A 14,489-nucleotide genomic window follows, 5' to 3' on the forward strand; every position below is an offset into this window, starting at 1 on the left:
ATGCTAATCGGCTACCTTTTCATTCCATTACACCGGTAGCTGCAGGCAATCGGATTCATGGGGGAGGGGTTGAGTACATATACATATCAGAATGTTGCGTGACCGACAGATGCGGGGTATTATCTGCCAGGAGAAGTTTCCAGAATCTCCGTCATTACAACTTGGTAGTTTTTCTCAAGTGACATCTTCTGGTACTTCACAAACGACCTACGTTTGGGCGGTCGTCGGTGGTATTACCATAACCGGAACGCTTAATGTTGCCTACAAACTTGGACTGTGTTCGTCCACAAACTCCCATGTCCAATGTCGTCCGGAACTAGCACAGTCCAAGTAGTTCCTCAAATCCAACAGAGGGCTACAATCCAGTGCGTCTGGGCCCTGAAAAGAAACCCCTCTTACTAACCCTTTTTGTCATCTCTGATCGCAGAAAACCTGCTTTTGGTCCACCACCAGTGACGACTCAACCCCAATCAGACAACTCACAGCATCCTGGTGCCAATGATCCTACGCGTTCCAAAGTCATCGAGATCCTATCCAACACTGCAAATGGATGCCTGGCAGAACTTGGCTACGACCCCCGCGAAATTCAAAAACTCAGAGACCAAAATCGACAGTGGCAAGACGAGAATGTAAAACTCTACGAAGACAATTCGCGACTGACCCGCGCTCTGGCCGAGATGAGGGAACAGCTGAGACAGGTGTCCAACCCATCGGCAGACACGGTTCGCGCATTGCAAACTCAAGTCAGAACACTTGTCTCAGAGAAGGACTTCTTGTCACAGAAAATGAGCGCGATGGAACAGCAACAACCTGGGCAGGTCACCTATACTCGCCTCTACGAAGAATACGATAAATTGCTCAAAGGATATCAAGCCTTACATGCTCAGTATAAGGATCTGCAACTCCGGTTCTCCACCGTACAGCTACATCTCCAATCCTGCCCGCTGTATAAGCAGCAATCGCGAGCTGCACAGGCACAGGTGTGGCGGGCGACTGCGTCTTCGAACCCCGGCTCTCATCCTAGCACTCCAGTTCAATCATCTGTCAATGTGGTCAGCGGCATAAATCAGAGCCACCGCTTGCTCCAGCAACTTCCCGGCCACCAGCAGAATGCCCCGCCTCAAGCTGGTCCCAGTTCTTCACGTCCGACTACCTCCTCTGGGCAATTCGTTCCCCAAACTCAACATGTCCGCAGCAATGTAGGTCTTGACAATTCAACCTCTCGTTTTAGTACACTCACACTTCAATCCAGTCCTTGTCAGGAGCCAAAGCGTGGCAGAATGCCGTCGTCACTGGCGGTAACCCTCTTCAGTCAACACCATCTCCTATGCCAATTCCAAGTCCAACGACGGCGACGATGAATGCGGCTTATGTCCAACCACAACCTGCCTCCATCGCAGCCTCCCAAATTCATAATGGATCGATGATGGCCGGTTTCCGCGCAGGTCCATGGCCTCCTGCCCCGCCTAGTCGTCCGCCGAGTTCTCACTCGGCACCTACTCCCAAAAGCGCGCCCCCTGCCCAAACTACGTTCCAGCCAATCGTACCCCAACCTATGAACAGCCCGGCAGCATCCACGGGTACGATGTTTACACCCGGATTCTGGTCCCCATTTGCACCTCAGACCCGGCCGCTTCAGCAAGCCCCACAATTGAAACAGACGCCCCCAACGCTCGATCGGTCGTCGAGTCCTGATCCTACGATACAAACGGAGAACAATCAGGCTCTCGCTGTCACACCGGTGGTATCTCCACCCGGAGCGGCCAACACCAGTGGCACGAGCAACACCGCTACCGTCACGCAGGCGCAAAGTATTAATGATGAAACAAGTTCAACTACGATCGAGAATGTAGACTCAGCAAAGAGACCGTTATCCGAAGTTGTTAGCGAGGACGAGAAGGCGTCGGAAGATGTGAAGAAGGCCAGATTAAGTGTGGAATCAACCCTAAATGCAGGCTATGTGACCGAAAGTACACCAACGCCCGCGCCTCAAGGTAGCCAGCCTGTTCAAGCGAGCCAGACAGAACCCCTCCAATCAGTGCCACCGGTGGCTGCTTCTACCCCTATCCAACCGCTGATTGCGGATGATCAGCCGAAGGGGGAGACTCGGTCGGATGCGCAGCAACAGGACGGAGCTGGCGACGATGACGAGGAAGAAGTTTTGGTGGGACCGGACGGTCTACGGCTGGTATCAGATTGTCTAAGTGACCTCTTCGAAGATGTGAGCGGAGGGAGAATATGCATTCTTTGCAGGTAGGTCATCATTCTTCCACTCCTTACGATCCAAACTTTTACTGACGTTAACGCCAATTATAGGGCACGATATACGAGCGGCGCCATACCCCACCCGCCACAAGCCTTTGTAAACGCATCGGAAGACGATCTGGTCCGACATTGTCTGGCTGAGCATGAAGATACCTGGAACGAGCTACGAGAAGTAGATTGAGGTACTATACGTCCTCGTTATTCTCTTAAAACATTATACCCTTATACGCTCCTTTTGCGACCTTGGTCCTTTTTGCAACGCTCAGCGTCCGTTTTGGGACATTGCACATATCAAAACAACTGTTTATTCTCCGGTCGGACACTAGAGACATTCAATGTACATTCAGAACGGGTCATTCAGTCGAGTACAAGTAACCTCATGGGTGAATTCGCTTGGCTAGGTTGTCGAGCAACTCAACAAGACGATCGATCTCGTATTGCACTTCAGTGGCATTCAGCTTCTCAGCTATAGCTTCAGTCAATGCAGGAAGCGTTGTTGCACCATAGCCTACGCGCGCAACTTTAGTAGTCCCGCCACCTGAACGCTGACAAGAATGCAACTCCAACGCACCTAGCCACTTCCCAGGTGCCACGCCCAGGTGCCTGTACCATTCCCGGTCCCTGATGCCATCCTTGGAGATGAAGCCTCGTTCGAAAGCAATTAGCTTCTTGTTCGCTCGTCCTACTCTCTTCGCTGCTTTGATGAACTTGCGGACGGGGAACGGGAACTTGTCGAGTTCGCTTTCTTCGACACTGCTCGCCATTTCAAGCAGACCCTCCGCGCTATGGCCTCCCCTGCACTGCCGACGGTGTGGCGTTTCCGGTCCAGTGATAAACCCAAAGGCACGAGACATCTGGTACTTCACGAAGCGCCAAACTTGAACGACCCTGTGATGAGCACCGTGAGGCCTCTGGTGAGGCAACTTTGCAAGAATTTCTTTAAACTTCTTCTCTGCTTCTACTTTCTCATGATCCAAAGCGAGACTTGCGTGTTGCACATGCTTGATTGATTTGCGCAAGGTCGAGAAGTCGGGGTTCAAGTTGGATTTCTTCGATGTCAAAGAAACGACCCTGTGTGATAGGGCAGCTCATGAGCGCCGATGATGGGTTCGAGGGAAGCATTACCCACTTGTCCAGGTAGTCGTCCAACTCCAACGCATATTGAGTGGTATTCAAAGGGATGATTATCGAGTCCGCAAGGCGGAGACCGAGAAGACCGAGGTGTTTCGCTATGGCTACCTAAATTCAGGGAGCTGATTCAATGCCCGCACAACAGTGAGGGAGAAATGGGCGAGCGTACATGCCGCTCAAAGGTAGGGTCACCGTACACTTCTTGCCACCTCTGGCTATCGTAGATCGAGTGGTAATGATAAACAGGGTCCGAAGGAGTGGGTCCAAAGCCTTGGTCAGAACTCGCAACCTGGAAGGAGAGGACGTTGAGAATATCCTCGAGAAAGAGACGAAGTGGACTTACACCAATGCGCTGCAAGAAAACGGTGTAATCGCTTCCACTACCAAGAGACGTCACTCCCGTGGCGATAGACTTTCGTTCTGCTTCGTCTGCTTCATACATACGGCCAAAGTCGGGGTCAACGGAGCTGGCATTGAAGCCTTTGTAAGGGCCCTCGTCGTTTCGAGCATCCCATAACGTTCTATTGGAATCCGTTGGGTGAAGGATATCCTGAGCCGTCCTCTTGATTAGGAGTGCCAGAGAAGGCGAGGCCCCCACGTTGAAACGAGATCCATCAACGGATACATCGACGTTTAGGTACGCTACGACGTGATCAGAAATCCATTGCTCAAAGTCTTCACCCCATTCGGTGCTCCCAACCAGTCCGTACTGACGGAAGATTAATGGAGAGTACACAGCCGGTCGGTATCACGCACCTCTTCGCCGTCCCAGCTGGCAATAACGACTGCAACCGTGTGAGTCTGTGTGAGTGGGGTTCCAAACTTGTGACATGTTTAAATTCTCACTTGTTCTGAGAGGTTTCCAGCCGTTACGCAGCAACTCACCGAGGCCCCGAATCATTTCATGGAGTGAGACAGTTCCACTCGTAGGATCGGCCGCTCCCAATCCCCATGCTGGCCAAACGAAGGTCAGTCGAGGCAAGAGCAAAAGGACAACTAGTTGAATACCATCTCTGTGACAGCCAATGAGGACTACTTCGTCCTTGATATGACCTGGAATCGATGACATAGTGTTCCAAATTGGAGTAACCTTGTTGTCGACTGAAGGTGACAAGCATTAGCACTGAATTAAAATGTCGAGACAGTCTATCTCACCATGGTTTCTGACTTTGACCTTTCGCTTGCTAATGCGACCGCTCAATTGACGCTCATCAGAAGTGGTTGTTTCGTCAGCCCCTTTGAGCTCCTTCAATAGAACTTGTGCGTTGGCCCATGAAATAGGTAAACTTGGAATGGAAGGAATGTTGACACCTTCCTGTCGTATAGCGTCCTCGTAAGCTGGGTATCCGGGTGTTGTGGGGTCTCCGGGATAAAGTGAGAGGTACTGAACACTTCCGCGTTGCACAGAGGATGGGTTCCTGGCAGGGCCTTGCGGATAAGGACTGTAACCGTTGTCAACAGTGACAACGCCGTCGTCTCGAGGATCAGAGTAAATAAGAACTCCAGCAGCACCCAGTTCTTGAGCACCTTTGATCTGGTTGTAATGGTGAGCGAGGAGTGGCCGCTGAGGTAAAGGGGCTTGTGCCTTTACCTTGAGGCCTCGGAAGATACGCCCATACCTCGTCAGAACGATCTTGTCTGTAAAGTTGACGCCTTTTTCGAGAAGCACCTTGTAGTCCTAAGTAATCGTGGGTCATGAACACTACCTTGGACTAATGGTCATTGAGAGATCCCTCACCTCTTGCGTGCCGTAGTTGGCATATACCAAGTTACCTGTGGCTTCGCCATGGAAGCTGAGCCCATGCCAAACAGGAACAGCAAGCCGGTACTTTGCCGCATCTTCCGTCCAATGGGTCGCCTTCTTCTTCTACATCGGCATTCCAGGAGACAGTTCCGTTTTCTTCCAAAACCTGAAGGTGTCGGTCCAAAGGTGTGTTAAGGATAGGAAAGTAGGTGTCTATCCATGCCGTCGGTCGCTTTGGAAGAAAGCCACGGGTCAACCCAAGGGTAGCATGTCTTGATTGACGGGATCCGGCTCGAAAGATTGGCTCCTCTTTCGGTTTTCTGATTCCAAATTCCTGTTGAAATAGCCGTAGGATCGTCCTCGCATCTTCGAAATCTTCAGGAGCGCCCGCTAAATGAGGGTGGGTCGCATACTTTCGAGACGCACCCAAAGCGCTTTCCGCATTGGGCACAGTTCTAATATGGGAACGATTAACAGTTGATATAATGGGCCAAAAGACTCGACGGCCTTACAGGAAGAGACGTTCAGCCTCCGTTGCATTGAGCCTGGGTGAACGCTTTCGTGGATGTCCATGAGGGTATTTGAAGAACGAAGTGAGGGCTAGAGCGCCCAGGCCTATGATTACAATCCGTTTCCAACCAGAAGAGACAAGAGAACCGCGAGGACCGTCGTTGTCGTCGAGCGGCAGCGCCACCTCTGGGACTTGGTAAACTTTTGCCATGATAGAGCTTTGCGTGTTGCCATTGCGGTTATCTCGAGCGTCTTGAATACAAGCCTTGTGGGAATGGCAATGTCATAGTAATTGATTGCCGCCATCAAATCAGTCCGTACAGAAGCGCTAGCTCCTGCTTACACTGCTGTTAAGACGTTATGAACGAGCAATCCAGGACATGGGTTTACTGTACAGCTACAACCATACTCACAGCTGCACGTTCCGACGGGCGCGATCCCATTCCGATAAAAAGAAACGGCCAGTGCGCATGTCAGGGTTCTTCACATCATCGATATCAGAACTGGAAAGCGACATGGCCAGTCGCCATATGTATCATAAACTTGGTCATTTGGATCAGAGTCGGGACCGACTTGGCACAGGATCAGTTATTGGCAGAGACAGATATATCCTAACAAGAGTCCATGTCCGAGCATTCACTGGTAACTGTCCATATTATCCATCGTACCGGCAGGCGAAAAGCACGGATACTCGATCAAAAAGAGAGAATGGAGATCGAAAAACTAATCTAGATAAAGAGGTAAACCACGACACCGAGTGCTATAGCAGCCCATGGATAACTCTCAGCGAGCGCGAAGGCACTATCAGATTCCTCTGTTTCGTCCGGTTCCGCAGCGCTACCGCTCCTAGATTCGGAAGCCGATGAAGCTGCCCTGGTGCTGCTAGACGATGGGGTAGGTCTGGTGACCTGACCCGTGTTGAATGACATTGTAGAAGCGCCAGGAATAGGAACTCGGATGGTAGCACTCGGTCCATATATGTCGGTGCTTGCGAAGGTCGAGCACAGTGAGCTGGCAGGAACCGCAACGCCAGCACCGGGAAATGGCTGGTTATCGCTGGCGCAAGATTCAAAAACTCCATCACGTGCATTTGAAGGAGCATTGAAGCCGCAACCCTGAGTGTCGTAGATATGTTCGCAGTATCGAGCGTCGTTGGGTCGAGAAGGATCGCATGCCTTCAAGCAGAAGATATTGGCGCCCATGAAACTGTATTGGATTGTCAGAGTCCGAGTCCAGATGTTAGTCGATCTAATATGACACACTTGTGCCATTGCACTATCTGAACATAAGATCCAGTCCATGCTTGTGTAAACATGATTCCACCCATGGGGTTTCCTCTCTGAAAGTAGTAGGGTCAGAGAAATTAAAAGAAGAAAAGGAAGAGGATATGCAGTACCCTGTCAGCACCATGGGGGTCCATTTCGCCGCCGGCGTCGCCGTCAAGGATATTGATCTTCGTCTGGTTCATGAAGCCCACGACTTGGATGTAATCCGGGGCTTTAGTAAACTGAACCCCAGAAATGGTCCCCTCGGGTATCACCCGTGTTCCATGCCCAGGCTGTGTGCACCAAGCAACCATTTCACCCTCGATCTCGCCGACGGTCTGACCCAGAGATGGGGGTCCCCAGAAGCAAAAATCTGCGCCCTCGTCAGCGAAACGACAGAGAGCATAGCATCGCACAGACCATCGAGGGAGTTGAAGACTGCAGTCTGACAAAGAGATGTAGGACCCTCGGTCGTCGAGTTGCATCGATTATAGCCGACCTGATCACCTCGAGGAAGGCCGACATCGGTGTCGACTTTGTATGGCTGAAAGCCCAGGTTAGCTTGGGTTAATGTCTTCGTCGAGGGAAGTGGATCACCTACAATATTGTCCCATGTGAACCGCTTTTCGACCAGGGGAACGAATCCAGGCCCCTGCGCCAAAGCAGTAGAGATCAAGCAAGATAAGGCGAAGGAGGTCCAGAGGCCCGACATGATGGCTATTCTAGAAGGAAGGAGTTGGCAGACAAGTGGAAAGGAGAAGGCAGAGGTTTGAACAGGCTTCAACTTGCAGCTCCCCGCATCGTAGCTATAATTCAACATGCTGACGCCTCGAGGTGGTGTGACAGACAGTATTCTCGCATCCTCCCTGCTAATGTAACAATGGCGGCCGCAAATCTCCTTTCAGAGAAAGAATGGTCGGCGGCGAGATCGGGGCAAAAGTATGTTAACTAGCACGAGCGCATGGGACCATTTCCGTCACGAAGTCTTCTGCGGCGACATACCCGAGACCGCCACATAGAATTAAGAAATGTAATGGAGCGCTCTGCTTGAGCGAGTTGACGGATAGGCCACGCCGCGGAGTGAGGTGGATTTTTCATCTGCGATGTCGTATTCGAAGTGAAGGCTGAGCGCTGACGGCTGGTTGGACTCCTAGGGCAGACATGTGTGTTGTCATCGTGAATTCCAGCCGACAAAGGTGAGCGGGAAAGAGCCTGCCTCCCGTCAGATGGCCAACGTGCATCGTTCGAGCCATCCAGTCCCCGTATTCCAGCTACTGGCATCTAAATAAGTGGTACATTCAGATCTTCTTGAGGATCTGAGTTTTCCCGTCAATCTGACAGCCATGACATTGAAATGCAAGAAAGAGCCGAGATCCAAGTTTAGACCTCCAAGTGCTGTCAGAAAGTGGGGAGTTGAAAGGATCCAATTTTATGTGGAGGGGAGACGCGTTCATTGTCAAGTATGACGGCCAAACGTGACATTTATTATTCCACACCGACATATCACATTTTTGACTAAAATTGGCTTTCAACTCGGTGCGGTCTATAGTTTCGTGTAGTGATGTAAAGTATAGGTGCTTGTTCAACACCGGTATTGTAAATTGGGGATAAGGGGAATGTACCCGACTTTTACCAACACCGACATTTGCAACACTGACACTCTGGACGAGGGCAGACAACTTGAAGGTCAGATGCCGGCTTGGCACTTCCGAGTTGGTACTGTGCAGCTGTAACGTATGGAAATGTTGGTTCCTCAAGCCGCCAGCCGTGCTGGTACAACCTGGAGCCCTTTCCAACGCACGGTCAACTAACCATTGAACACTGGACGGTCAGCTGCCTTTGTCCACCATGATGACGTCCGTAAAACTCGAAAACTAACGATTGCATACAGGAGATACTACTTGCTAGTAGTTCAATCACAAAAGAGAAGAACAGATCAAGTTCAGACTGCAGTCCGACGTCCGTACGTGCACTATTGTGCCTCTAGTACGTCGTAGTAGTATCTATCACATTGACTAATTCCTGCTTCTTGTAAGGTTCCATAGCCATTCGGCTGGGATTGACTGTTCACAATAGATACAGTCATGACTTGTCAATTAATAAATCCAGCCTCCTGACCGTGATAAGATTTTAGTGTCCCGCGATTTCGGTGTCGTGAAATGTCGGTGTCCTTAAAAATTGTGGCGCCCTTTAGAAAGTGTCGGTGTTGAGCGTGAACAAGAAAATTGGTGCTAAAAAGATTTCGGTATTCAAGAACATGCGCTACACTTTACTTTGCCCGCTACTTATCAGGACCGCACCAAATAGAAGGCCAAAATGCATCACTAAAGGTGGAAAAAACGAAATATTGGTGTGGAATAATAAATGTCACGTTTGGCCGTCATAGTCAAGTTGGGAAGTTGCGCTCGTCGCGCCAAAAAGCGTTATGCCAAGTACTTATGTCCATGATGCCTAGTCTCGCGACAGTGAGCCTGTCTTGAATCTGCCTTGCCACTTACCTCCACCGTTCTGGTCCTACCCTTATCTAGGTGCTACAAATAATCCAGGTACCAATAGCGTAGGAAAAACGGAAATATTTAGAAAACGCCGCTCTACAATAGACAATCCAGCTACAAAGTCCCTGGAATATATACTGCAGGTCGCCTGTACCTACTAATACTCGAGCCCAGGACAAAACGAGACCATTACAGCACAGGGCGACCCAAGGCGTACTGTAGGGAAGAAGTAGTATGGGTAGAGGAATAATCCCCGACCAGTCCCGACTTGTGATCCCCGCAATCATTGTCAGAAAGATCGGTTTCCTCGCCCAACAAATGAAATTCGTTCCAGTTAAAGTCGGCCACTTCGTCGGTAACCAAATCGTCGAGGACACCTGGCAAGTCCGGATAATTTCGACGACTGGACCTGAGCCACCGCTTGCTGATCATCCAATAGGCCACGCCCTTTGGGGGTAGCAAAGAATCTTCCTTGGAAGGCCCGACCAGTCGGTCTCTTTTCCCAGCACCCCGTCGAGGTTTATTGGACCTGTCAGAGATTTCCTCCTGATCCAGGGCATGATAAAAGCGCAAAAGCCGCGAGCTACGCCAAGAATACCCGCGAGTGACCAGCACATCTGACTCTCCATCTGCATCGGATTCTTCGGAGGACATGCATTCGATTCGCAAGGCGCAATCGAACGCAACGTGTTGGAGAGCAGGAATTTTCAAGCGAGCTTCTGCACGATTAGCCAGTTTCTATCAGAGCAGGAATTAGTCCGTGTAGAAGCGGCAACATGTGGCGGAAAACATACGATCTTTCGACGAGAGGCATGGCGTGCCTTACGCGCTTTGGCTTCTTCCCTCCTCTTGCTCTGAGCAGCGACCGTTTCATCCGTCTGGACGCGATATTTCTGCCTGAAGGTCGTAAAACATTGTTCGAAGGCCGCGTCCAAGATTTTCTTTCCAAAGTCCTTGCTGGGAACGTGTTTGTACTGTTGGCGGTTTTGCTTGAGGTCGGCGATAACCCGGGCTTTCATCCGAGAGTTGTGAACCGATTGCTTCGTAGTCTTTTCCCAAACGAAGCGGACCGGGTCGGAAGGGCCCAATGGGGTGCCCTCGGCATGACTGGCAGGGAGTTTCCCATCGTTCGAAATCCCCAGCACGCGCCAGAAATGTGCCCGCATCGCGTGCTGTACAAGCAGTCAATGATAAGCTTTCGCGATCAACAAGGATATAAGGCTGGCGGTTACCTGAATAGTCAAACATCGTTTGTCGTGATGATTGAGCCTTTTGCGAGGACGTCCTGAGCTAAAGAATGAGGCAAAACTACTATCACTGTCATTGTCGTTCTCGCTAGAAGGAGTGACGCTGCGGCGCTTCTTCTTGGACCGGTGAGGACTAGCGATAGGCGAAGGTAGAGAGGCAGGTGCAGAATGTGATGAGCCCTTGAGAGGGAGCAATGGAGACTGGCTGGCGGTTGGGGAGAGAGGAGAGGCGAGATCGTTACAATGTAATTGTTTTTCCGTGTAATTGTGGAGATGAGCCCCTCTCGAACCAGCCGAACAAGGTTCTCCACGATGGTGATGAGCATTGTACGCGAGATCAGGAAGACGCATCAGATGCTGCGTAAGGGGCCCCGCTTGTGACGACGGTGAAATGGGGGACATCAGTTGGGGAGGGCTGTTGATCGCCAGTTCGGTCCCAGAAGCAGAAGAGGAAGGAGTGTCGGGCGGAAGGGCCGGCGGACAAGTATGCGCACTGGCGGAAACGTGGGCTCGGAGAAGCGCAAGTTCATTGCGAAGTTCAGTGATCTCTGCAACCCTGGTGTCACGGTCGTGTTCACGGGAAAGCAGGTAGTTAATCTTGTCCTCCTGTTCCTGTTCCCATGCGCGCCTTCGTCTGAACTCGGCTTCTTGAGTTTCTTTCGTCGCCGTCGCCACACGGAGTAACTCTTGGAGAAGACGCGTTCCGTTAGCTTGTGGCGAATTTCTCTGCGTTGCATCAGATCTAGAAAGCGCGTTAGGTCGTGCATGTCACTTGTAGACATTAAAAGACATTGTACCTCCCGGTGCTTGACTGAGGTTCGACCATTGCCAGCTCGAGCTCACTACGGTGAGGAACATACCCTGCAGAGGAGGAGTACACTAGCTGGTGAGTTGAAGTTGTCGTTGTACTCGTCGTAGAGGTGACTGTGGCAGAATATTCTGCAACAACGGTCGGGGAAGTTCTCTGGACCGCGAGGGGGTTGAGCGCGTCTGAAAGTTCGCTGGACGACATCTCAAGCCGGACGGGATCAAGGGCTCAAGAAAGAGGGTGTAGGATCGAGTGACTTGTCCATTCTGCATACCCGGGGGCCATATTTAAAGTTCCAGGACATTGCGATCGTGGTAGAAGGAGGAAATGTTGCAGGTCCGTCGCTTCCGGAGAGAATCCGATTGTCCGTTCGAGAGGCTGTAGATAAGCAGAGCCAAACAAAGGACGACGACGCGTGTGTGTCATTACGCGGCTCGTTCAATAGATCATTCACTTCATATCGCGCTCGAACGAAGAACAAGTTAACATGGACGCAGAGTTTCAACGAATGATGATGGAGCAGCAGGGGAGAGGTCCTGGCATGCAGGCTGGCGATGGAACCGTACCAGACAAGTAGGTCCCAGAAAACATAACATTTCCGGAAGTTGTCCCTCACATTCGCTGTAGTGGCGAGATCATTCACATATCATCGCTTGCTCTCCTCAAGGTAAAGATTCCCTTAATACACCAAAACGTTGCATTGGCATGTCACACTCACGCCCGCTGTCTTATGAATCTAGATGTTGAAGCATGGTCGAGCCGGTGTGCCCATGGAGGTCATGGGCCTCATGCTAGGAGAGTTCGTGGACGAATATACCGTCCAGGTGGTGGATGTCTTCGCTATGCCTCAGTCAGGGACAACGGTGACAGTCGAGTCCGTGGACCACGTTTTCCAAACGAAGATGCTGGAAATGCTGAAGCAAACAGGGCGGTAAGTGAACTAGATTCCTTTGCCTGCGCGCCTAACTGAAATGGTTTCATAAGACCGGAGGAAGTTGTTGGCTGGTATCACTCTCATCCAGGATTTGGCTGCTGGCTTTCAAGCGTCGATATCAACACTCAACAAGTAGGCTATTTTTGGTCTGCTACACGCGAAGACCGTGCTCACACCCTGTTTCGCAGTCTTTTGAGTCTTTGGACCCCCGAGCTGTAGCAGTTGTCATCGATCCCATACAATCTGTGAAGGGAAAAGTGGTGATCGACGCATTCCGACTTATCAACCAAGCCACCGTTATTTCTGGACGAGAACCTCGGCAGACTACATCCAACATCGGCCATATCAACAAACCCTCTATCCAGGCGCTTATTCACGGTTTGAATCGACATTACTATTCGATAGCAGTGAACTATCGGAAGACGGAACTCGAGCAGTCAATGCTGATGAATCTGCACAAGCGGAACTGGACCGAGGGCTTGAAGCTGCGCGATTTTCATTTACACAAGCAGGAGAATGAAAAGGCGATCAAGGTGATTACCTATATTCGCAGATCGTTTATTGCATATTCACACTCATGCTCGATCAGTCTATGCTTGCACTCTCAGCGGCCTACAACAAATCCGTGCAGGAAGAGTCCACGCTGACCCCAGAACAACTAAAGACGCGACATGTTGGGAAACAAGACCCGAAGCGGCATTTGGAAGAGAGGGTCGAGAAAGCCATGGGGGACCAGGTGGTCCAAAACCTGGGAACGATGTTGTTGGCTGAGCTATAGTTGGACTAGCCTAGTATAGTACAGCGTACTCCTGAGGGGAGTTCCTGTCGGCGCTTCTTTCCCCATTCAAGGAACGCGAATCTAGATGAGACCGCGATCCTACCCTCGTTTTGCGAATCACATTGCATGAACCAGCTGGCTAGTGTAAAGCTAGGCGATCGGTGCGACTACAAACAAAGCTCTCTTGCGCAGCTGTTTAATCTTCTGGACACCGAAATTGATAGTTGTGTCGGGACGTGCAGGGTCCAATAATAGGTCGTGACTCTGCGATACCCTGATTACAATGCTTGTAGGTAGGGGAAGGAGGTGGATACCAGAGGGACCGGAGCAAGTATGTTTACTACCTCCACCGAGTTTCAGGGAGACGACTAAGGATTGGAATAACGCCCATCATTCTGGCCCTTCGAATTGCTTTGCCCAGCTTTCGTTGAGACTTGACGGTAAGGCCAGTCTGGGTTCGAGGCTTAATTTGGCCCATGTTGGTGACGAAGTGTGACAGGATAGCAGGCGATGTAGCCAAGGAGAGAGGGTCGATGTCGAGTTGGGCGAATATATCGCGCTTGCGGGCTTCGCGGGAGGTTGGTGCGACCAATAGTGGTCGTCTTCTCGGTCCTTTCGAACCTGTTCTTGCTTCGTGCGTCAAGTCGTAAGGTTTCACAGGCTGGCGGTTGTAGCTGAGTGCCAGTCACTACATACGAGTTTCAAAGACTTACTGCTCCAGACTTGAGAGGCGTAACATAGCCTGAGAAATGGTAAGGCCTAATGTGCAATGAGTATTGGGAAGGCTAACTCACCCGAGAAGGCATGGGCGCCTGACACATCCTCGGTTTTCGAGTCTGTGCCCAGACCAGTGAATATGTCAGCGAGGTCTCCGGGCATGACAGCCTGCCCTGGCTTTGTTGCATAGGCTGCACGTAGACCAGGCAGGGCCGAAGCAGAGCGAAGACTGTGGACAACGCGACCCAGCGTTAGCATGTTAGCAGCAATGTTGTCTCCGTCGCTTGAGACGCGCTGAGCTGGATATTTTCCGGATGACTAAGCCTTTGGGGACTCACACGAGACGGAGATAACCGAAAGGTTGAAATGGGGGATGGGGCTGTCCAGCCTCTTAGACGAGATTCTATTGAGTTTCCAGGGGCTCTTCAACGATGATAAGTACCGGTACAAGAATATAAAAAATGAGTAGAAAATGAGGGAATTGAGGTGAATGAGGAGCCGGAAAGGCGGTGTTGGGATCAGCCAAATAAATAATTGAAATTATTTCATGCGCGGGCCAAGCTTTCTTGCTCTCTGGAGTCTGTGGCCATCCTCA

The 14,489-nt window shown here is 51.0% G+C and overlaps 6 protein-coding genes across 6 annotated transcripts; 2 read left to right on the forward strand and 4 right to left on the reverse strand.

Moving 5' to 3' along the window:
* Positions 1-303: 303 nt before the first annotated feature.
* On the forward strand, positions 304-2,618 carry CC1G_00192 (hypothetical protein; the record flags this gene model as incomplete). Its single annotated transcript, XM_001837004.2, has 4 exons — positions 304-365; positions 428-1,199; positions 1,253-2,253; positions 2,317-2,618. 4 exons carry the CDS (start codon positions 304-306, stop codon positions 2,444-2,446), a joined length of 1,965 nt encoding a protein of 654 aa, XP_001837056.1. The 3' UTR covers positions 2,447-2,618.
* Positions 2,619-2,642: 24 nt separating this feature from the next.
* On the reverse strand, positions 2,643-6,093 carry CC1G_00193 (vacuolar protein sorting-associated protein 70; the record flags this gene model as incomplete). Its single annotated transcript, XM_001837005.2, has 11 exons — positions 2,643-2,803; positions 2,837-3,336; positions 3,395-3,504; positions 3,566-4,105; positions 4,153-4,181; positions 4,282-4,497; positions 4,552-5,074; positions 5,135-5,263; positions 5,307-5,595; positions 5,653-5,915; positions 6,064-6,093. 11 exons carry the CDS (start codon positions 6,091-6,093, stop codon positions 2,643-2,645), a joined length of 2,790 nt encoding a protein of 929 aa, XP_001837057.2.
* A 285-nt stretch (positions 6,094-6,378) lies between these two features.
* CC1G_00194 (glycoprotein) lies at positions 6,379-7,627 on the reverse strand (the record flags this gene model as incomplete). The annotated part of the gene is made up of 5 exons (XM_001837006.1): positions 6,379-6,856; positions 6,913-6,989; positions 7,047-7,288; positions 7,336-7,459; positions 7,517-7,627. 5 exons carry the CDS (start codon positions 7,625-7,627, stop codon positions 6,379-6,381), a joined length of 1,032 nt encoding a protein of 343 aa, XP_001837058.1.
* Positions 7,628-9,599: 1,972 nt separating this feature from the next.
* CC1G_00195 (hypothetical protein) lies at positions 9,600-11,669 on the reverse strand (the record flags this gene model as incomplete). The annotated part of the gene is made up of 4 exons (XM_001837007.2): positions 9,600-10,148; positions 10,205-10,582; positions 10,643-11,399; positions 11,455-11,669. 4 exons carry the CDS (start codon positions 11,667-11,669, stop codon positions 9,600-9,602), a joined length of 1,899 nt encoding a protein of 632 aa, XP_001837059.2.
* Positions 11,670-11,941: 272 nt separating this feature from the next.
* On the forward strand, positions 11,942-13,177 carry CC1G_00196 (multidrug resistance protein; the record flags this gene model as incomplete). Its single annotated transcript, XM_001837008.2, has 6 exons — positions 11,942-12,038; positions 12,093-12,132; positions 12,206-12,396; positions 12,450-12,531; positions 12,588-12,932; positions 12,989-13,177. The coding sequence occupies exons 1-6, from the start codon at positions 11,953-11,955 to the stop codon at positions 13,175-13,177; spliced, it is 933 nt and encodes a 310-aa protein (XP_001837060.1). The 5' UTR covers positions 11,942-11,952.
* A 340-nt stretch (positions 13,178-13,517) lies between these two features.
* Positions 13,518-14,152, reverse strand: CC1G_00197 (hypothetical protein; the record flags this gene model as incomplete). Its single annotated transcript, XM_001837009.1, has 3 exons — positions 13,518-13,838; positions 13,891-13,919; positions 13,972-14,152. The coding sequence occupies 3 exons, from the start codon at positions 14,150-14,152 to the stop codon at positions 13,518-13,520; spliced, it is 531 nt and encodes a 176-aa protein (XP_001837061.1).
* Between the last annotated feature and the right edge of the window lie 337 nt (positions 14,153-14,489).

The sequence above is a fragment of the Coprinopsis cinerea genome (assembly GCF_000182895.1).
Source record: "Coprinopsis cinerea okayama7#130 chromosome 5 map unlocalized cont3.5, whole genome shotgun sequence".
Taxonomy (NCBI): domain Eukaryota; kingdom Fungi; phylum Basidiomycota; class Agaricomycetes; order Agaricales; family Psathyrellaceae; genus Coprinopsis; species Coprinopsis cinerea.